At 34.5% G+C, this 22632-nt stretch overlaps 1 protein-coding gene and 1 long non-coding RNA gene across 2 annotated transcripts; one reads left to right on the top strand and one right to left on the bottom strand.

The window, feature by feature from the left end:
• Positions 1 to 2551: 2551 nt before the first annotated feature.
• Positions 2552 to 9812, bottom strand: LOC129000644 (uncharacterized). The gene is made up of 8 exons (XM_054427605.1): positions 9726 to 9812; positions 9093 to 9270; positions 8422 to 8500; positions 7873 to 7936; positions 7046 to 7159; positions 6454 to 6597; positions 5321 to 5459; positions 2552 to 4335 (listed from the first exon to the last, which is right to left on the bottom strand). Exons 1-7 carry the CDS (start codon positions 9810 to 9812, stop codon positions 5334 to 5336), a joined length of 792 nt encoding a protein of 263 aa, XP_054283580.1. The 3' UTR covers positions 2552 to 4335; positions 5321 to 5333.
• A 1392-nt stretch (positions 9813 to 11204) lies between these two features.
• On the top strand, positions 11205 to 16288 carry LOC129000139 (uncharacterized). The gene is made up of 3 exons (XR_008491343.1): positions 11205 to 11461; positions 14760 to 14922; positions 16132 to 16288. It is a non-coding gene; the product is annotated as an uncharacterized LOC129000139 (long non-coding RNA).
• Positions 16289 to 22632: the final 6344 nt, after the last annotated feature.

Raw genomic sequence — 22632 nt, forward strand, 5'->3', positions numbered from 1 at the left:
CGTACTGCAATATTGTGTAAAGGGACTTTTCGGCCACCCTGTACATGTTAATGAGAAATAGAAGTTTTAATCATGCAGAATTTCAGCCTAATCCGACCAGTAGTTAATGTGTGATTTGAGCCCAAAACAAATAAACACACAAACTTTCAGCTTTTATAGTATGACTAGCTGTACTCGCAGGCTTTGCCCCGTTTAACTTCATAAGTGAGCTCGTTCAAATGGCTCAATCACGTCCTGGTTGAAGTTCGTTCGCTACGCTCACTCATCTTTTGGTTGCAAATTAGCTGTTGTCATAAATTTAAAAAAAATAATAGTGCTGCACCCTGTCAGTAATCCTTGTAACTTTAATGCTATTGAACATCATAGAACAGAACCAACTTGTTTAATTGAAACAGCTGTTAAGATTCATTAATTCCATTTAAATATGAGTACTCATAAGGTTAACATGGGAAACTAGAGAGCCACTGGGGCGGAGCCCGAAAGCCCGATCAGAATAAAAACTACTTAGTTTTCCTATTTAATGCCCAACAAATCGGTGTACCGAATTTCAGCCTCCTAGGTAAGTGGGAAGTGGGAGAATTAGTGATGAGTGAGTCAGTGAGGGCTTTGCCTTTTATATATGTAGATTTCAGTGGCTAAAGGTTTGTCTGACAAAAGCTCCTGTAAATGGTTCAAAATTGTCCTCAGCTGTCCTTGATCATTGTGCACTTGGTCCTGGTGAAAGAAGAAGCAGGTCTTGGTCATGAACAAAAAGTTTCTGGGATAGAACTCACAACTAACTAAGGAATAGAACTCTGCCACACATCCTCGCCCAAAGCTTGTCATGTCTGAAATTAATGATGCCGATGAAGATAGTGATCAACGTTTCATTGCATTACCTATTTAAATGTTTGGGAATCAGCCTAATTTGACCATGGGAAAAGGGGGAAACAAAAAAGATGGTTTGGCATATTTTTCTTACAAAATTTTTAGCAATACTTCACACATTTTGAATTCTGCTGAAAACCCCAACCATATAATTGACAATATTGTTCTGGTGTATTGGGTACAGAGAAATTCCAATAGTGCTAGACCCAAAGTTTTCCCTTAGATATCATTATGGAAAATTTACTAATTACGTAGCATCATTGACCATTGGATACTGAAGTAGACTTACCAGCTATATGGACCACCTGTAGCTATTTTTTTATTAAAAAAGAACGTAGTTGTGTGAGCCAGTCACAGAATGCGCTAGAATTGCAGAATTCTATTTTATACACTTTTTCTCTTCCTTCTATAACTCATCATAAGTCATTCCCTATGTTTGACTAAAAATGTTGGTAAAAATGTTTTTGTATTTGACAGAACTTAGTAATTTAGATCAGCAAAATCTGTAGGTGGCTCACATCAACTACAACGAATTTGATATAAAATCTGGCTACGAATTCAACATGGGGATGGAATGTCTAGTGTTAATAGCCAAAGGTATCATACTCAAAAAAAAATTTATAATTGGAGTAGGTGTGGGTTTCAATGGTAATTTTCTATAAATTTTGAAGCTCATTATATACATTTAATTAAGCAATTTTGGGAACAACTGCAAGCGTTATGCACCCCAGCAGGAGTGTTACACTATTATATGAAAGTTAAGCGACTATGTGAAAATGAGAGCATGAATAGGCATATACCATTTATTACCAATGAACCAAACACTTTAAGAAAACTTCACTTGGTATTTATTAATAAGGTAAATCTGATGTATTTTAATAGTCCCATAATCTGTACCTCAGAAAGTGGTAATGATAAAAAACACAATTATTTCACATCAAATTAAAGGTATTTTCACGTAGATGTGCAAATACGTCTCAGAATATTTAGAAAGGGCACCACTTAAGGGCTAAAGTTTGGAAGGCGGCGCTATCTGTTGACGTTTGATCAAACTCATTTCCCTTTTTTTACAAATAACATATGGACGTAGTTTGAAATAGTTTTTAAGGTTAACCACAGACTGCAGGACTTAAAACTTACAGAGCAAAGCTGGAATTTTTATAACTAAGTCTGGTTCATAATGAATAGTTTCCTATCAATACTAGACAACAAAGGGTTTAAGAATAAATATTTAATAAATATTTTATTATTTTTGTCTATTGTTAAATTGATTTACCTTACATCGTATTTTACTGATTATCATGTAGTTACAGTTCGATATGATGAAGTGAATGTTTAAAAGTGATTATTCACAGGGTAGTTACATATAGACTAACCAATACAAGGATACTACAATAAGGATAATACAATAAGGATAATACAATAAGGATACCCAATACTAAGGGAGTATGTTTTATCTATGGTAGTTATCCGTTACATTACCATATTATCATGTACTTTACAATGTGTATTAAAATTCCAATTCCTTAATAGTGTTTTCTGTTGTTTGGTTAGCTTTCTTATTTCATTTAAATTTAAAATCAAATGCCACCAGTACTGATAAAGTAAATCTGATGTCTTTCAAAAGTCCCATAAGTTGTACCTCAGATAGTGGTAATGATAAAAAACACAATGATTTCACATTCATACATTTATTTAATACAAAATAGTATTCACAAGAAAAAGCAAACTGATTCGGCTGCTTAGAATAAAGTAGTATCTTTGGTATAAAAACATAACTTAAACTAATTTAAATAGTTCTCATTTTAACAATATTGCATAATTTAAAATCTTTTAAATAACATTTTATGTGATATAGCACAGCTACATTGTAAATAAAATGTATCTCACCAATATAAACAAGTAAATTGACTTTTTAATAGCTACACACAATTTCTTTTCGTTTAATTTCAATAAGTTTATACCTACCTTTTTAAGTTGTGTTTAAGTTTAACTTTTTATCCAACTATTTCACAATTAAAAATTGAACCAAGTATCTGATCATTTGATATAAGCCCAAACAAAAGTATAATCCAACAATGTAACTTTATTCAAATTGTGAGTAGATTTACAAACACTTCACTTCTTAAACTTTAAGAATATCTTTTCCAAACACAACTAGGCCTAAGTTTTTTTTTTATTATTGAACTTAGTAATTACACTAACTTCAGTTAAAGTGTACAATATATGTATTACATATATATTTTCTGCACCAAAAATAGATTGAAAATGACAGTGCAGACACACCAAAATTATTATAATCAAACACTGATGAAATGGAGCAGACAAAAAAGACATTTTGGATTGTCTATAAGAAGCATCAAGTTCAGACGCTTATACTATCCATTAAAAATAAAATTAACAAAACACATACTAAACTTATTATTTACATACAATAATACAATATAAACATTTAAATACACTTAAGGTTATTATTATGTCATGGTAGGCCTTAAACAGTGTTAAGGTTCAGTCAATAACAACACACATAAATTGGTCTCGTTCAATCAAGACTGGTAACTAAATAAAATTATTATGAATTTAATTTTTTTCATTGCACGCAAAATTATATATAAAGTGAACAGTTACACAACTTCCAATACAACTTTCAATTTCTTAGAATTCAAAAATGGAATTGGATTATAATTAAACAAAAGCAAGTTATTATTGAGATTTACTATTTTATGTCAACATGCCAAAGAAAAATAGCTTTCAAAAGAAACTAAAAACGCAAAAAGCAAATGATATGTAAAGTATGAAAAAGGTTAAGAATGTAACATTAGTTCTATCCACAAATTTATACATAGGTTGAATAATAAATTAAAATTTTTCTCAATAAATCTCTCTTTGGGTTCGTAGCAACAGAAATAAAGATATACAATATTTACACAATCTAGTTTTACAAAAATAACAAAATATTTGACAAAACACTCACACACAATATGATTCCCTTATTTTTAACACTCATATAATATTGTTTAAATTTGTAATTGTAACCTAACAATTTTTGTTTTCAAAATTACAAATAGTATATCTGACCTTACAGTAACATGTGCATTATTAATGAACTGCACATGCAAATTTAAAATAATAATCCATTGAAATTTTCAACGCAATTTCTCAACTTGTCTGCCGAAGTGAATAAGACTACCAACATCAAGTTATGTGACAAATATTAAACCACCACAACTATAGTCGCTAAAATAATTATTAATGATAAATACAATGAACTATAAGAGTTTGGATAGTCAATACACAATGTAGTAAGTATGTCTAAGTATGGTGCATGAATAAAGTCTTGATATTGATAACGTAACAGGAACTCAGAACATTGAACCTTGGTGCTCAAACTCAAACTCAACTCGTGGCTATGAAACCATTCCTCCCTTTGTTTCACTCCCTCACAGCCAATCGTAACTAGATGATTCTCTGAAACAAACCAAATTCTTCAATTAGTACAATATTTCAATTTTTTTTATTCATATTTTAGCCCCTGAGCTACAAACTTAGCTAAAAATAGGCTTTACCTTCGTCAATCCAGCTCAAATGTTGTAACTACATTGGTAAATTTTATTCGTATTCGTGTGTGTTATGTGTTCTAACTTCAACGACGCTACTTCAGTCGAGATTTCGTTGTCTGACGATGGCATTGTAATGCCGAAACAACAGTAACCAACGTAGTTACAACATTTGAGCTGGATTGATGAAGGTAAAAGCCTATTTTTAGTTCAATTGTTTGTTATCTAAAGATTAGGTGGATTTATTTTCTGTCTGAGTATCCATTTACCTGGCAAAAACACAAAAACTGGTGAACATTTTTAAACCTACACTGTGATTAAATTTTACACATAGATAGATCTGGTTTATGGGGGCTTATCCATGTCCAAAAAGTCAATGTGATTGTCTTAAATTTAGAAATGGATCTTTTGAAAGTTAGATGTGCTCTTCATAGCAAAACACTGATCCAAACCGAAGGGAATGAACTTTATAAGTGTTAGTGTTACAATTAATTAGTGGTTCGAGTGTAACTGTTTTTCAGAAAATATTAATAGAACCATATTATTTTCTTCTATGCCTTAGTAACGCTGAAAATCCTCTAGTTTATTGTAAAATAGCCTCTTCTTAAGCTCTCAAGTTAGGACGGAATATCTTTATTAATAAATACCTACTTGCAAATATTTACATAGCTATTGCCACAACATACTGTTTAAAATCTGAATCATGGTAGAATGAATTTAAAAATTTGAGTTAGTTCAGTTTCCAGTTTTATGCTTAAAAATGGTTCAAGGTTAAGTTAAATTTTCAAGAAGCTGCAAATCTAATTCAATGGGTCATCATAACAAACTCAAAGACAAAGTTCAAGAATATTCCTGACAAAATTAATTTAGGTAAAAATTATTATAACTATACTCACCGAACATGACTGATTAGATGTAGAAGTAGTTGTTCTCGTACTCGTGAGAGTGGGAGTGAGAAGTGTTGGGAGATGAGAGAGACAGTGACTGCCGAGGGGTGCAAGGCAGAGAGAGGCTTGGAGTCCAAGGTACGACTACCTGCAAAGAGAAAACATTGGTGTTTAACAGCGAGAAATATCTACTGTACTAGAAGGAATTGAAAGCAATAGAGACTGGCAGTGACAAAAGAAGTCCCAAAGCTTCCAAGATTCCAAGCAAACTGGATCACAAACCCAGGCAAAAATTATTTTTTTTTTTTACCTAAAGTTTGTAGCATACTCGACAACTCTAGCGGAAGCTAATTGTGGAGCGGTGGAGGAATTTCCATTACTCAAGCAAAACATTAATTTCAAAATGATAACGAGTAAGCACACGGGGGCAACTCTTGCAGAGTTTATAACTTGAGAGTCCACCATAAGAAGTCATAGACGAAGTTTTTTTGTTTTGGTGCCCCGCCCCTTCATCAGGTTGCTAGGTGTGCACAATGTTACAGCAGCAGAAACGCCAACTACGGTGCTCTTTGACTGTTTTCGGAATATTTTGAGTGTTATCAGAACCCCTCAAGTTATTTGATCCTCTTAAGTAATCTCATCCAAGTAATCTCATCCTAGTTCCAAAATGTCTCAGCCACACCACACTTCCTTAGGAGTTGCTCAATGTGCTAAGGCCGCTCTGGAGACGCGGGAAGAAAACTTTTACGGCACATCGTTTTGCTTCTGCGAGAGTTGCCAAGTACCACAATACTCAGTCTACTTAAAATTAATCATGTAGCGCTATATCACAATTCACATGACTTTTGAGTTTTGGGTTAACTTAGCAACAGTGATATTGCTGTCATTTGGACTTCTTGACTGATATTGATTGTGAAGCAGTGTGGAAATAAGCACATACAACTGAATTTCTCAGCGTAAGTTGCAGCTTTTACTATACACATAGAAGAAGACATCCCATTCTCAGCTGTATAGTTTAATAAAATCTCTGACTAAAACTGATTGTCAAACGCTTTGGGAAAGCAATACTTTATCGGTTTTCATCAGGACACTGTGATATGGTTTGTCCCAAGTAGATATTTAGGAATGTTTTCCAGCCTTACCTTGGCTCTGGTGCTTCGAGACTTGTAGTCGATGTTGCGTCTGATGAGAAAGTGGTACTCGTGTACAGGCAGCCATCTTTGTTGTACCTCCAGAGGTCTGTCGTCTGGGTGAAGCTTACGTTGCGATTCTTGGCTCTTACATACCTGTAGAAAAAAAACATTAGTCGTTGAACAATAAAAGAGGGCTCTTGAAATTATTGATTCCAATGGTCATAGGTAATTAAAAGGAGGTGTAAAGGTTAGTTTTCCAATCCAGGAATGCTCAGCGTTATTTCAGAACAACACAAATCACGTATTAAAATACAAAATTGGGGAATACAAAAGAGTGGGAATGCTGTTTTTGCCCCACTATATCAATTGATAGTTCTAGTTTTTGTGATTCATATATTTTATTAGAGACATTTATTTTTCATAAGTCTAAAGAGTATCGGTCATCTGAACCATTTATCGCATCTATTCTAAGGAAAGTTAGTTATTTTCCTTAAATTTTTCAACAGCCAATGTTGTCTTTATTACCATTCCTCAACTATCATTATTTGCAGTTACATTTATAGACTAACAGTACAAAATTATTCATAAGAAATGGATTTACCTCGTAGAGTGAGAACTGTTCAACTCGCTCGTTGCTGTTGTAGCAGTTCAATAGGATCTGGATCAGCTCGTCTACAGTCGTTCTGAACGAGATCAGAAGCGATTTGTACTGAGACTGAAAAAACAACAGAATGTCAGTCAGGGTTCAGTGTTGATTAGTACTGTTTTTTAAGAGTATGGATCTTTAAAGCTATGTTCAGTTTGTTTGTTAGATTTGCACATTCATCCTTGGTTTCTGTGTTCATTTTAATTTATTTACAACTTGAGTATAATTTTACCATTGGAAATTCTGTGGAGAGGTGTTTTATAAACAAATTAGGTTATTTACAGGCTTCAAGATGTCTAAGTGAAAAACAAGAGATCACCAAATAGAAAAATGAATATAATTAAAAGCCTTCCAAACAACTAAGACCATCTGGTTCAATAGCCAGAAATGTTCAATTGAAACCCAATTGTTGAGAACAGGTTACAGTTTCAAATCCCCAAAAAGTGCATCAAACTATTTTCAGGATAATATTGACAACCTTCATTCCATGAAGTGCACGTACTTAAAATACTCACAGCTGCAAATCACATAAATTAGAAACTATAACAAAGATTGTTGGCTACTACAGCCTTCAATTACGATGGGAGAGAATTGGCCAATTTCTAATAAGTGGGTACGATCATCTGCCAATGTAGGTTAATGCTCATCCTTATGCTTATTATAGCAGTTTTACCTAGCTACAGAAAGTACTGTGCTTAGCTAGTTATGTGTAACAGATGTACAGAAAATTTAACCTTGTTATGTTTGATGTTTAACAAATTAAGTTTGTGATAAATACTCACTCCAGGCATCAAAGCACTGTCATAGATCTTGACAAGCCCTCCTTTCCTGGTCTGTAGAGCAAATCTGAAAAATAATACTTGGTAAGAATTTATGGAAACAATATAGTAAAAGATATGGAATGTGTTTTATTTTTGTAATGGTTGAATGAATTTGACCAGTAAACCTTACATACTATAATATAATAGGTTACGTACCTTATTCCGTCTTCAGTCTTAACTTAGTCAATGCTGGATATTGACAATAGTCAATGCTTATCCAGCATTGACTAAGTTAAGACTGAAGACGGAATAAGGTACGTAACCTATTATATTATATTCGATTATCAGTCTTGGTGGCAAAGATGTTTAAACTTACATACTAATCTATGTCAATTTTTCTATTCTTAAGGCAAAACTATTAGTACTGTACTTGTTTTGGCCATTATCTTGACAAGTATTAGTCGCTGTCAGTGTAGTAATGAAATGTGTAAAATTCAAGCTTTCCAGTAAGCGATAACGATACCACTAACACAGAGGTGTTGATGATGTTTGAGGTTATCTTTGCCTTACCTGGAGTCTCCTCTAGGTTGACAAGACTGTAATGCTGCTGGTCTGGCTTCTTCATCCAACACCAGCACAGTTCGGACACCTGGAAAACAGAGATACTTCTATGAATACACATGTGTTAATTGAATTTATAGAATTTTCCAGATTTCCGAGCAGGCTATATTTTAAATTGTTATTCATTATAATACTTTTCTTTGCCCAATGAACCAGAATACAAAACCAGGTATATTTTTATGTTATGAAAAAAGCAACGGTTCATATTTTTGATACATTACATAAAAAATGAAAGGTAGCACAACTAAATCACTTAGTTTCAGACATTTTATAGTACAAAAATATTTTTAATGTCCTTTGAAGGAAGTTTCTTCTTCAAAGGAAATCTTTCTGAAGACACTTTATGGGCAATATCAAGATGTTTGTGTTGTAAACTTTTTGAATACTAGTGTATATCTATTCCTACAACTTTAATATACTTCCAAACAATGTGTTTTCCCTCCAAAAACCATAATTTCTCACACTCATGAGAATTCTGTAATCATTAAGTTATATTTTCTAAGCCAAGTCAAAACTTTCAAATCCTTCAAAATTCATTCACATTCACATCAAAATTCTTTCAGATTCATCTACATTCACTTCATCTAGAGTATTTTCTGGGGTATTTTTGTTTCTCCTACCTGCTTTCCTGACAGTGACTTCCATGGTGAGATAGAAGAGGTTGGGGTCCCGATGTCTCATCCGGTATTTGTTGAGAAGCGATTGCACCACCTCTCGGCATGTCGTCTGGTAAGTGATGCCCAGAGTTTTGTACTCTATGTCAGGCCGCAAACACCGAGCGTACACCTTGATTGTCGTCTGTAACAAAAACGTCAACTTAGTTATAGAAATGAATATAAATAATAATTATCAAATCTCAATTGAGATTGGGACGCCACCTGGGTGTGTATTTTAACCCTAATATGAGTGAAGGATGATCTGTGTAGCTTTGTTAGTGACTAAGATCAGCTGTTTCATTAGCGAGAACCATTTATTTAAACAATGATCAGGAACAGCTGTCCAGTTCCTATGCATATAAAACTTCTAACTTTTCTCAATATCCGGAAACCTTTTTTGATTGCTAGGCGATCACTATAGCCATACTCAGCTACCCAATAATGAGTTAAGAAATGAAGAAATCGATGTGAAGAATGTAATTGTGAGGTAGATGTGACACAAAATATAAAGCATAAAAGCTTATTTATTCACCTGGCTTAATTATTATAGAATTAAAAGATTTTCCTTCATTCTAAAAACAACCATTAGATAATCACTGCTTTACTGTAGTTTGTTAACACATTCAGCCACTCATGGTCATTCCTCAGCATTTTGCTACCTATCTTATCTTCCCAGAGTCCCATGGTGACAGAGACAGAAAGATTGTGAGAGAGATTACATTCCTGGATCACACCGTGACCGGTACAAACCCATGTAGCAAGCAATGTATATAATACGTAAATATTCGGGATTAAGGTATAACCAACGTATTTGTATTAATGATACAGATAATATGCATATTATATACCAATATGAAAATACGGTTTCATCCAAAATAAATTTTGCATAAAATACTGTAAAATGAAGAAACAAAGTGTAAATTTTCACCTAAATGTTGTTTTGAGGGCATAAATTAACTTTCGAGAATGCAGTAAAATAAGTAAAGGTATTGATGATACAGATAATATATGTATTTTATATCAATAGAAAAATACGAAAAAAATTGTAGTGTGTTGTATTTATTTCCCTGCATTTTTTCAACATCCTGTGTAAAATGTATTTGTAACACATACTGTACTATAATATTCATAGATGATGAACAAAATATTCTGCCGCGCGAGATACCCGAGTCTCTGCGTTTTCATAGGTTCGACGATGTTCGCTGATGCATTATGGGAGCAAAACAGCGGGGGTCAGCGGGTCAGCATCCGATCCGCCACCGCCATATTGTTTGTCTTAATCAGTGTTGCCAGGTGTACGATAATTATCGTATTTGTACGATTATTTTGCTCCTTCCCCATAAAAAATAATTTTGAAAAATTGTACGATAATTTTGACGTTGTGTACGATTTTTTGTCATAATGTACGATTATTTTTTGGGGGCTGGAAAATTAACTATTTCATATTGATTATTATACATTTAAACACGTTTCCCACTTTTAATATATGGAAAAACAGTAACATCACTTCGTTGCTGTTCGATCTGGCAACCTTGCAAAGCCATCAGCTGTGTTAGAGAGGGCCCATTGGCTACCAACTTAAGTGTTTATAGGAGAATTTTGAGAGAAGTTGGCCGCCATTTGTACTAGGGGTAGATTACGTTGTACCTTCAATTAATTATTGAACTCAGTCAGTACATTGGCAGTAGGGGAATGAAATAATGCAATGAGCTGGTTGATTTTTCCAGTTGAGAACGGAACGAAAATACCATCATTTTACAGCGTTTCAATTTTTTTCTAGCAGAGATGCAGATTCCGTGTGACGTGTGTGTGTGATAAGTGTGCTGCCTCCGGTAGAATTTATATTTTTCATTTTTCTAGCTCAGTGGTAGACATAGTAGAGCAAAAACGGTGGGTGGCAGAGACAAATAGAGTAAAATTTCGGCCATTCCATCATCGACTTGCTTGTTTTACATTATAATAATATTATTATAAAAGAAAATTGTGTGTACGATAATTTTGCCCCAAAAACGATAATTTTGGCCTGCTTGTACGATAATTTTCGCCGGCAAATCTGGCAACACTGGTCTTAATGTCTTTGTCTCACAACTCACAACAAACGTTGTCCTTGTGGCTGTGTTTAGAAGTTAAGTAATCCAAAATTCCCTTTTGTTCTACTAGAGCATCTACTTCTGATTTTCAGTGTTACACGTGAAGAATTCGTTGTTTTGTTATTATTTACTTATTAATTAGGTCTATTAGTTACTTTTTACATTATATTCTTTAAGATTTGCGTTACATCTTCGACTTTTTAACTTCAGTGGCGATTCGACTAACTTGAGTTAAGGACTAAGGTAAGTTACACAAATTATTATCGTTAGGCCTATTGTAAGGTATTAAAAAAGAGATTTAGCATATGTTTTGTTAATAACTCGAATGGTGGTAATCTAATTTAAATACTTTATAAGTGGAAATAGGTTACAAATTAAGTTAGCCTTCCTAACCCCTTAAAAACTCTACGGATGGAGGCTCTTTTAGGGAAAAATTAGGCTGTAGTTTACAAAACTAAGGAAGCCAACTTCAGGAGATAACCTAGACCTAATTCATTGCAATATGTCCTTGGTCTGAACTAATTTAGCTTGGAGACAAGCTAGGCCTAGGTCTACTTAACAAATACCGTAGCTAAACTTATGCCTAAGTTACTTAGAACCTGTCATAAGTTAGCCTAGGCCTAACTTACAGTTAAGACTAAAAATGATGTTAATTGGTAAGTTTATGTTAAAATTCAGGCCTAGTCTTGTAGGCAGATGAATATTTTAAGACCAGAAGGGGGTAACTTAACTTACAGTTCCGAAGAGAACCTGTGATCTGTGAACAGATGGATGACTTAATAATAAATATCTTTGGTAAGTTAAATTAAATGTTTATTCTTCTTCCCAATGTAAACATCAAATTGACCTATGATTTGTTTTGCCTACGTTTCTATCGATATTAACTAGCCTATGAGCATATTTAACCACAAACAAAATATAGCCTGAGACGGTAACTTACTATAGCAAAATATAGCCTAACCTATTTAATGAAAAAGCAACAAAAGAAAACATAAAGTTAGCCTCTTAGGCCTATAACTTAATGTATAAGCTAACTGGGAAAATTAAAGTCAATGCAATATTAAAGTTAGACCTAACTAGGCCTAAACTTAGGCCTAGGCTAGGCCTATGTTAATATTTATAAAAATATTGATAAATCGTTATTGATCTGATAACTTAATAAGATCGCAGGTTCTCTGCGGAACTGTAACCCCAGAAGGCTGCAGCTTTATAATGAGGCCTACGTCCTTCAAAACTATCGAAAGGAAATGTCCAACAAATAACTTAAGGTGCCGCATTTGCGATCAGTAGGTTATGGTTAGGTTAGGTTTAGCTACCGGTATGTTTTTTTTTGTTTACAATTAACTTAGGTCTAACTTATGAAACAACATCGCAGCTACGTTTAGTAATTAATAAACTTGAACGAAAGTTTGCATAAGTCAAGAGTAATTTTTATCAAGGCTTGGCACATAATAGCCTAAGGTACGATTTATTTATAGATGGCACTTTGAAGGGTAACAACGCTATCAAAATGTATATCAAATATGCCTATGACATCACAGCTGTCTTTCTAAGATCTAGGGATGAAAGTTTTAACTTACCCAGTACCGCGGTTAAAAATGGGCCCTGGTCCAGGGGCGCAAGAGTTTTTTTTGTTTTGTTGGGTGCGCTAGTAACAGACACTAATTGGAAAATATCTGAAACCTCCTCACTTCGTCTTCCACTCATGACTCATCACTGCCACTGTTTGCATATTAGGCTTATCATTAACTATACTTAATCGTCTGTCTTTATTTGTAGGCTAGGCCTATTAATTTGTTATGTCCTTTTTTCATTATACTCAATGTCAGTTGCTTTTGTCAAATGGCGAGAAACTTATTACAGTATCAATTTGTTAGCAAGTAAAGATACTGGCCGTGTATTTGCTTATGATTTTATTTACGTTTGAAGAATGTTATTTTACGTTGGAATATCACACCCTTTTTCTGTGAAATGAGCAAAAAACCAAGTGGCAGTGAGTTTAGAAATAGGGCGACATAAAAGATTCGTACGGTAAAAGTGTTACAAAAAGTTCCTAAAATAAGTAGCCTAGTTTTTACGGTCATTAAAATCATTTAGGCCTAAATGATGATGTGTACAGAAAGTGATGTAGGTAAATCTGAAAATGAACTTTGATGATGTTAAGTTATTGACGAGTTGGCCGAAAAAAAAATGTAGAAATACCCCCGCCGCAGCAAACCTGCAGACTTAGCGAATTTCCATCTGCCTGATTGGATTTAAACTAAAAAGTCTCCTTAAAAATATCACATTTATTCCCTATTTAAACAGAATTAGTTTAATGAGTACTTAGGTTTGCTGCAACAGGGAGGGTAGAAAAGTTTTTTTTTTAATGTAAAATATTAAAAGGTACTGTGGTTTATTAAGCCATTTTACGGTATTGACTTTTTGGAGTTTTAAATGTTTGCAATTATAACTTATATAAATTAAAACTATGTTTTAATTCACACTTTTTTACAACTAAACCAATTTTACTTTTAAGAACGCACCATTGGAATTATAAGTGTGTACGGTATGTAAGTAACAGTTAAACTTTAATTGATGGTTTACGTTTTTAGTTACTAAGCGGGTAATTCAATTAACAATCAAAAGTAAACACAATGAGTCTTCTTATATTTGTTAGGCCTATATTGCAGATGCGCGAGCAACTCATAAAATGTCTATATTCATTTTATAATTCAAATCAATGTCGGCAGGGTGGGGGGGGGGCTATGAGCGCAACTATGACTTGGCCCCATAGGTAGCGTATCACATAACTGACCGTGGGCCTGAACTTACCCCCGACTGTAGATATAACTTAACCTAAAAATACAGAGGAGTGTGACGGCTGGGACTGAACCTGCTAAGGGAAAAACTTAAGAATTGAACTCACAGTCAACTGTGTATAAAATATAATTTGCCCGTTGATTTTCAGTGGCGTAACAGAAGGGCCCGCAATGCGGGGTGCCCGGGAGCTGGGGGGGGAGCGGTGGGCAGAGAGACCCACTAATTTGTTTAGGGTACCACTCTTTTTATGATTAATCTGTTTGATCATTGTATCGGTGGTCCTAAAATAGCTCTGGGGGGAGGGGGAGGGCGATTCACTATGTTGAATCGGTGGTCTAAAAATAGCTCATAAGAGGGGGGCCCAAAAAAAAAGTTTACAGGGGGGCCCGTAAAGATTTGTTACGCCACTGTTGATTTTGTTGTGCTAAATAATGTATGGAATCTCGAACGTTTCTTTTTCTAAATGCTGGGCCCAAATACACTACTTTACTTCTTTGCATTTGCCCGATTTTGAGCAACATGTAGGCTAGGCCTACACTAGTTTATTATAAATGAAGGTCCTATAATCTAAGCTTCTTACAAACAGATTTGTAAACTTAAACTTTTCTGCCATCCTTGTTGAAAATAATAACATACCGTACCTTTAAACAAAAAAGCTTTTTATAAAACACCAGACTTGTTAAACTAATATAATAGTAATAGAGGTTGAAGAGTTAAGCATTTTTATAATGTGTTTCAGGTCAGTTATCTTCGCACGGTTGGCGGGGCCAGTGTTGAGGACTCAACAAGACGGATCCTTGTAAGACTATTCAAAAATGAGCTTGCGAGAGAATTTAGTTGGGAAGGAAGAGGAGGAAAGAAGTGGAGTCTGTAGAACTCTGCACTGGTGCAGTTGATTTGCCGTAAGTTTTTAACATTTGGTTTATAATGTTACTTTTATTTATTCTTTCAAAGATAGGCCTATATTTGACATTTATTTATTTTTCTATAAAGTCAACTCAACCAAAGTAAGTAATTTATTTTTTAACCCTGTTTTTACCATCATAAGTTTTATTATTTAACTAATAATTGGTATGTACATATACGTCATACAGTAGCCTACATTTACTTCATACCCCCACTTGAAAATGCCATTCTGGCGAAACATCTTGTTATTCTTTACATACATTTTTAGCAGTATGGCGTAAAGTTACGTAACAATTATTAGTCAATAAAAAGGTTCAGGGGCTAGATCAATGGATTTTAATTATATTAATTTATCATCTTATAATTAATTATCATAGGCTATATGATATTAATTTATGATGTTACACACATTTTTTGTCTGTAGAATGTACCGTACCTATCCTTTTTTTCTGCACTGTACTCTTTAAACCTCTTCAATCCTTTGATTTCTTGATTGCAACTTGTTAGTTTAGCTCAAAAAGAAACGATTTTGCTTAATTCAGTGCGGCAGGCATTCCAACAGGCGCTCGCCAATGGCGGCGAAGCCCCGGCGCGGTGCCGTACCAACAGCAAACGCAATTGGCATTCAAATATTTCAATCTGACCAAAAACAAAAGAGCAGCGGCGATTGTACTACGATACCCCGAGATTGAACGTAGTTCCCTAAAACACCCAAAGGTAGCAGCACTGCCTGGATCAGTAGTCAGTGGCTTTGTAATATGGCTTGAAGAGAGAAAATCCCCAAAACCGGTACAAAAGCATTGTCAGACGGGATTTTACGGGAAATTTTAGTACCAACCTACACCAAAATAAAGCTTACATTCTAAGCTACGGGCTAGCAACGATTTTAACGTTCCCCGGCAATGGCTGAGCGCATACTGAACTAATGTAGTGGGGGTTGCGCAACTACATCAATTGATGTAGGCCGCTCGTGTCGCGACTACATCAATTGATGTAGTCGGCACTAAACGTGTTAAAAAAATGTTAAAAATGAAAACGTTAAAAATGAAAACGTTAAAAATGAATTAATCTAAGTTTTACCATCAAGAAAACAAAGGATTGATTACCAAAAGATATGTTGCTCTAAGCGTGAATCTTGTGCGTACCCTAATATTACCTTATACACAGGAATACAGACATTGACACAAGTGTGAATTTTGTTTCAGGTGTAGTTCGTCAACAACACCCGTCCTCATTCGATCTCACAACGTTTGAGAAAAAAACCAGCGAATGGTTACGCCAAGCAGGAACAAGGATTTATGTCAAAAATAAAAATTTAGGCCTACCGCAGATGATCAATTAAATAGTTTTTTCTTGACATTTCTTCATTGTTTCATTAATATGTTCCTTTAAAAAGTGTGTTAATAAACAACAGAAACAATTTTATAAAAACAACTTTTATACTTGAATGTATTAGGGTACTTGTGATTACATCTGAACAAATATTTTTACTCATTTTTTGTATTTTTGTGCAATTATTTTTTGTTTTTTTATTGTGCAAGTATTTTTTGTGCACAATTTAGAATAGGTCTAAAAAGTTACTACAAAATCTATTATTATTTGTTGAGCCTAGCCTTCTTGTTTACTCACATTAAATAAACAACAGGGAAAATGGGAAACTAAAAAAACAACATTTTCATGTAAGAATAAGATTCAGTTAAAAAAAACTAGAAATTATTCATCAGTTGTGAGAAGTGAGTTAGTATTTTTTTTTACACTTTCAGTTGTTATAATCATACTGTATTATTATTATTAATAATAAGTTATTTTTCTAAACTATTTCAACTTAATCTTCTTAACATTCAAGCTAGTTATTACTATTAATTATTATCAGCTGAATAATGCTTGGTAATATAAACACTAATGTAATAATTAACATTATTATTTACTTTTTTAGTGCAAATAAATGCACTATCCAAAATGCTTGTTAAGTGGTACCTATTCTCAACAAGGTAATTTAATAAGTTTTTCTCAAATAATCTTCAATGTACGATAATTAAAAAAATTTAAAGCTGTCTTGGTCTAATATTTGTTAAGGTAGTTGCCATATTCTTTATCTTCCCTACTTCATTAAAACACATATTCTTTAAAGGTAAAATCATTTGTTTTTTTGTGGCTGCTACAATTTTTAAGGAAGTCTACAAAAATTGCATAATTCTCTCATATGCTAGTGTGTGATAGCTAGCCTACACCAACAATATAACATTACATTTTGCATACTGTATTGTAATGATGTAGTAACTGTAATAGGTGCTCTTTCCCCTTCTAGACTTTCACTAGGGCCCATCTGGTTCACCTTAGGAGCCTCGGATGTGATCCGTACCCCGAGGTCCTACGGGCCTGCTTCAGATGAAACTACTGAACAGCAGTAGGTTGTCCCTAAACTAGATCAATTATGTATTTACCTGACAAATCACAAAACACATATTTCTAATGAAGACTTAAAATATTGTTTTACCATCATACAACACACCAACCCTCATGACACATAGTTCACCTCCCATAACAAATGCCTTCAAAGAAAACTGTTAGTAAAAATCAATGTATATAATTTTATATATTGATTTTTATGACAATTGTATTTTGAGCCACTTTTTATTAATATGGCATCAAATATGTATCATCTATGTATAAAATATGTATTTTATACATTTAAGGTATGCATCAATTTCTATCAAAATTTACAGATTATATACAGATGTATAATATGTATCATATCTGTAGTTGGATCCTTATACAATATGCAAATAATACATATTTAGGTGGGACATATTTACAGATACAATCTGTATTGTATACATTTCTATACAGATTGTATACAAAAGCTATACCATGCCGGTAGGTAAATTATACGTATTATATACATATTTGTGCTACTTGGGAAGAGATATAATGGCCTCCTGCTAATGTTCTATTGATTCACACCGTCTGCTTTGAGTTAGCCGGCCACCAATGGACAGAAGTCATTGCAGATGGTATGTGCTATAACCTTCAAATCTAGTGTCAACGTACTATTCAGTATTCAGTCATTTTTATTTTTTTTTATTTTGCTGTGTCTAGATATATAAAATTGTATATAAGAATATAGTTTGATATCTTTTCATTTCTTTTTATTGTGAACCATTTGTGCAAGTCTATATGATTTTCACACGCCCAAATTCATAACTAGTTTGTAACGGATATACTTAAGTCCCTTTCAGACCAATTTTGTACATTTGTACAGTTTACCTTTAAAAATCGAATAAATTGTCGTTTTTAATCATTAAAGCTATTTTATGGACTCAACTAGGTACCGACTAAAGATTTCCAAAATGAAAAATAAATTTAAAAATAAATAAATTGTGGTCTATGAGAGGATTATAGGTGTTTCAATAGTTTAATCCTTGATGTCGATTATTAAAAAGAAACGTTGTTTTTTTTACTTTTTACTTTACTCGCTAACTAGATTAAGATGCTGAGTCTAAAAAAATACTCAATTTCGTATATGATAGGATAGCGATAATATGACTTTTCTTAAACATCTTATAGAAGATTGTCTTCAACATCGGGTTATATTTTTCCGACACAAACCGTACATTCAACTCAATAACTTAGCTTCCGAGCTGTCTTCACTACACCTCAACTTCCTGGCCTTGAAAGAATTAGTGCTAACAAACTCCAAGATGGTATCTCTCTAATTAAGAAGCTGACCGATTTGCCCGACCTTCAACTGAACTTCTTTACATCTTTACACTTCCCACCTTGACATAAGAGTGATGTTTCTAGGAAACGAGTTGATGGTCTTCAAACAAGTTGTTTCTTTTATTTGTACTTTTGTCTACTTATTTGGTATGGACTGACAAGTGACAGGTGTATAAATGGAATCTTCTCTTTGCACTACTTTTTAGTGGATTCTAAGGAATTGTTGTTTACTTGATAAATAGAAATAAAGTAGAGTGGTCTGAATCTATCTTACTATAAAGAACACAGAAATTATCCCAAAATCGATTTTGGGCGATTATCTAAATAATGTAAAAAAATTAGCTGCGCAAATGGATTAAACGACCAACGCCTTAACGTTTTTTTCCTTTTTAATTGAACCCTGATGGACATCATAAGTTTCGCCTTTTTATCGTTGTCTCTAACAGTAAGAAATTTATATTTCCATTATTTTCCATACTAAGAATTCTAGAAATGCTAAATTTACATCTTAGGTATTAGAAAATTCGGTGTTATATAATAATAGGTTTTTTTATACATATATACATCGACTACCAAATTATCGTCATTCAACGCAATTGTCCACATTAGATTAAATATTTCTATAACGCCAACATATTATCATAGTTCAGAGATGAGTGTGTATTTTAAGACCAATATGTGTGGAGATTGTTGAAGGATGACAGCTTTGTTACTAAGGTAGTTCTTCTTGACCAAAGACAGCTGGGATTCATTTCCCCACTATTCCGCGTTATTGTCATTCCCCGGGTGTTGTATGACATCATGTCGCCGAGTGTGAAAGATACGAGCGTTTGTCTATGACGAGCCCGCGTTGTGTTAGTTGGTGTTAAACACTATCATCAGCCACAATGGTCCATTGTACGCGAGCTTTGTTGGGTGGCCGCCGAGCCGCACTGAGCCGCACTGAGTTGGTTTACAGAAACTCCGTAGTCTGTACCTAGGTTCTAGCGGGTAGACACTCGACTAATTTGTGGTTCTAGGTTATGTTAGTGTCAGAGATTTACCAAGTTGAAATAAGATAAAATGGTTTACGAATTAAAATCCGTATAAAAGTCATGATTGCTCGTACGTCTTCGATTTATTATTCACATGGAGACTTTGGCAAAAAAAAAATAGGAAAACAATATTCGAATGTTTTATATTACGTTTCCATTAGAATCATTATTATACAATTGCTATACTGTATTACTAGTATATTGTTGTGTACACATTATACAACTAAACCAATTGCGAAGGATAAAACTGTAGGTTTATCATCGCGATACAGTTAAACACAGTTTCTTGGTTGCTGCGTCGTTATATGGCGCCAACTGCAGTGATAAGTTCAGTGTGCACAGCGAGTATAACCATGATAAGCGTTATCTGCATAAAGTAGGCACCTAGCCGTGTCTAACTACGCATTATGCGCGGTCCATCGTCCACAGTACGTCGTCGTGGGAAAATGTGGAAACGAACCATTCGAAATTCCTCAAAACTACAAGGGCACAAAACATAGAGGAAACTAGCACAGTTATTGTACAACATATTAAATCAATGAATTGGGACTAAATGCAGCCAGTTTTACAAATTTAATTATCTATCCATAGTTATTAAAAAAAGTTTTTTATAGCTTTTTCATGGTTACTTAGCTCTTCACTACAGCCAATTGTCTTTGCAACCATTCCAATTCTTTTCCAAAGGCTTTCATCGTGTCCGGCTGTAGCCAATCAGAGTAAAAATACATTAGTCAAATTAATCCGCCAAAAGAGTAGGCTACCTGGTACTTTGGTATTATACCAATCACACCTAATAACCTATAACCTAACCTAACCTAAGGGTTTATATTTTAGGTTAGGTTAGGTTAGGAAGATTTTGTTATTTAAACTAATTAAAATCTTGTTTGGAAGTCGATTTATCAGTGTGGTCGTTATAATACCAAAGTACCGAGTACCTACTCTTGTGTAGCGGATTTGTGTCGGTTGCCAAGACTACCAAGCCAAATTAAAAGAACACCTTTTGGTAAAAATCTTCATATGCCACGTCAACTACCAAGTAATAAAAATTAAACACTCTGTGAGTGTGCTAATTTTTTTCATAGGTTGTTTATCTACATTCTACAAGTCGACGTCACTCAATCACGTCCGGAAGCGACACCCGACAAACAATGTCGCCGAGATCGACTGTTTACATTCAACTCGATATCAAAGACGTTTACACAACTGGTCGGAGCTTCAGTAGTGGAAAACAAGGCTTAAAACAAAACAAACAATGCCTAATGCCTGTTTCCTGCGACGCGGCGCCGGAAGGAGAAACCCGAGTGTTTTCAATAGTCCCCGATGCTGGTATCCCGGCACGTGGTATACCATCTGTTTCCGGTGAACCCTTCTGACACGGGGGCCCTTTAAACGAGCTAATATCCTAGTGATTTAATTGGCGGAAGTTAAAAACGCGGTTTCATTAAAGGGTGGCACGGGTGGTGAGTTAAAAGGCAACAGATATGGTTCAGAATGAAAGCTGTTAGCCATAGTGCATACAAGAAATTATAGTAAAGAATCGTCGATACAGTTTTTGGGGCTGAAGTAATTTGGGGGATGAATGTGCGAAAATTATTATAGGCAGTGGCATTTAACTATTGAAATTGAACACACTTGAATTAACAGAATGACAGAGTTGAAAAACTAAGTGGATCATACTCCAGAGTCATTCTAGACGTTGTTTCGCAGAAATAAATTGATTAATATAAATCATAAGTGACATTACGGGAATAAACTATGTACATTATTTCGGAATTCACTGAGTATACTTCTCATGATTATTTTGGGGAAAAGTCATATAACTTTAAATGCGTAAGAACAACAATTTTCTTTTATATTTTGTTCAAAAATGTTTACACACATTTGTACTAGTAATTTTTCAACACAACACACGAGACAATAGACATCAACCAGTATTTTACAGCCCCAAACATCCCTACTTGAAAAGTATTTGAAAATAGGCCATCCGTCTACAAGGTACGCGGATGTGCCACGGACAATTCAGGAGCTAGAGGATGATCACCAGTGAGAAAGTCCTTTCCTTTTTCCACAGCTCTACTTTTTCTCATCCGCATCCACTGTGACAAGCGAAGGTGTGACTTCTCGGAAGCAAACTGAGTCACTGACCGATGAAACAGAACAGAAGTGACAAACGTGGCCTTGATACAGTACGGTACTCGCCACCATACACACTAGACTGGACTGAGTCACTGGAGCATCGACCTGACGGAAATATCCTTACGAAAGTCGTGTCCTGCGTAACTAGAAATAATCTCTGTTAATTGGCTGCCGTGAAAATAGGACCATGCTCGTGTTGACAATTGGACGACTGGGCAGGTGCGGTTTTAATTTGCTCGATATAGACTGGTACTTGAGTACTAATTAAGATCAACTTTATGGCGATTATTTATTTTCGACAAATGCTCCAAGTTACGTCAACAACTCCATGAAGCACAGACTGTTTGGATGTGTTGGTTTTTTATTGTTGTCTTTCTATTTTAAGGGTTAGTTTACAACATGTGCATTAATCTTTGATTAAAACCCAGAGGTCAAGGAACATGTAATAAACAGGTCGTTTCGCTTGAGCCTTAAGTCTGGCGAAAACACCAAAGAGTAACATTACGTTATCTACAGCAGCTGAAAATATTTTCCACACAACCATAGATGTTGTCCCCACATTACCAAAAATTTTAAGTGTTATTGTTCAACACAAAATAGCAGGTGACTTTTAAGCCTGCTCCCAGTATGGCACGAGCGTCAGCTAATCAGCTCTGACATAGAGTAAACAGGTGGTCGGCGTCAACAGATGTTACTCTGTGTCGAGACAGCTGATGCGGATAACCTCAAAACTCCAAAACCGCGCCATATGTCGCATTTGCATGGCATCGTAAACAATCTCACCGCAGCGAGCCGCAGTGACAAGGGCTTCATACA

Source organism: Macrosteles quadrilineatus, unplaced genomic scaffold (assembly GCF_028750875.1).
Source record: "Macrosteles quadrilineatus isolate MER2022 unplaced genomic scaffold, UCM_ALF_1.0 Scaffold_8__2_contigs__length_117827958, whole genome shotgun sequence".
Classification (NCBI taxonomy): Eukaryota; Metazoa; Arthropoda; class Insecta; order Hemiptera; family Cicadellidae; genus Macrosteles; species Macrosteles quadrilineatus.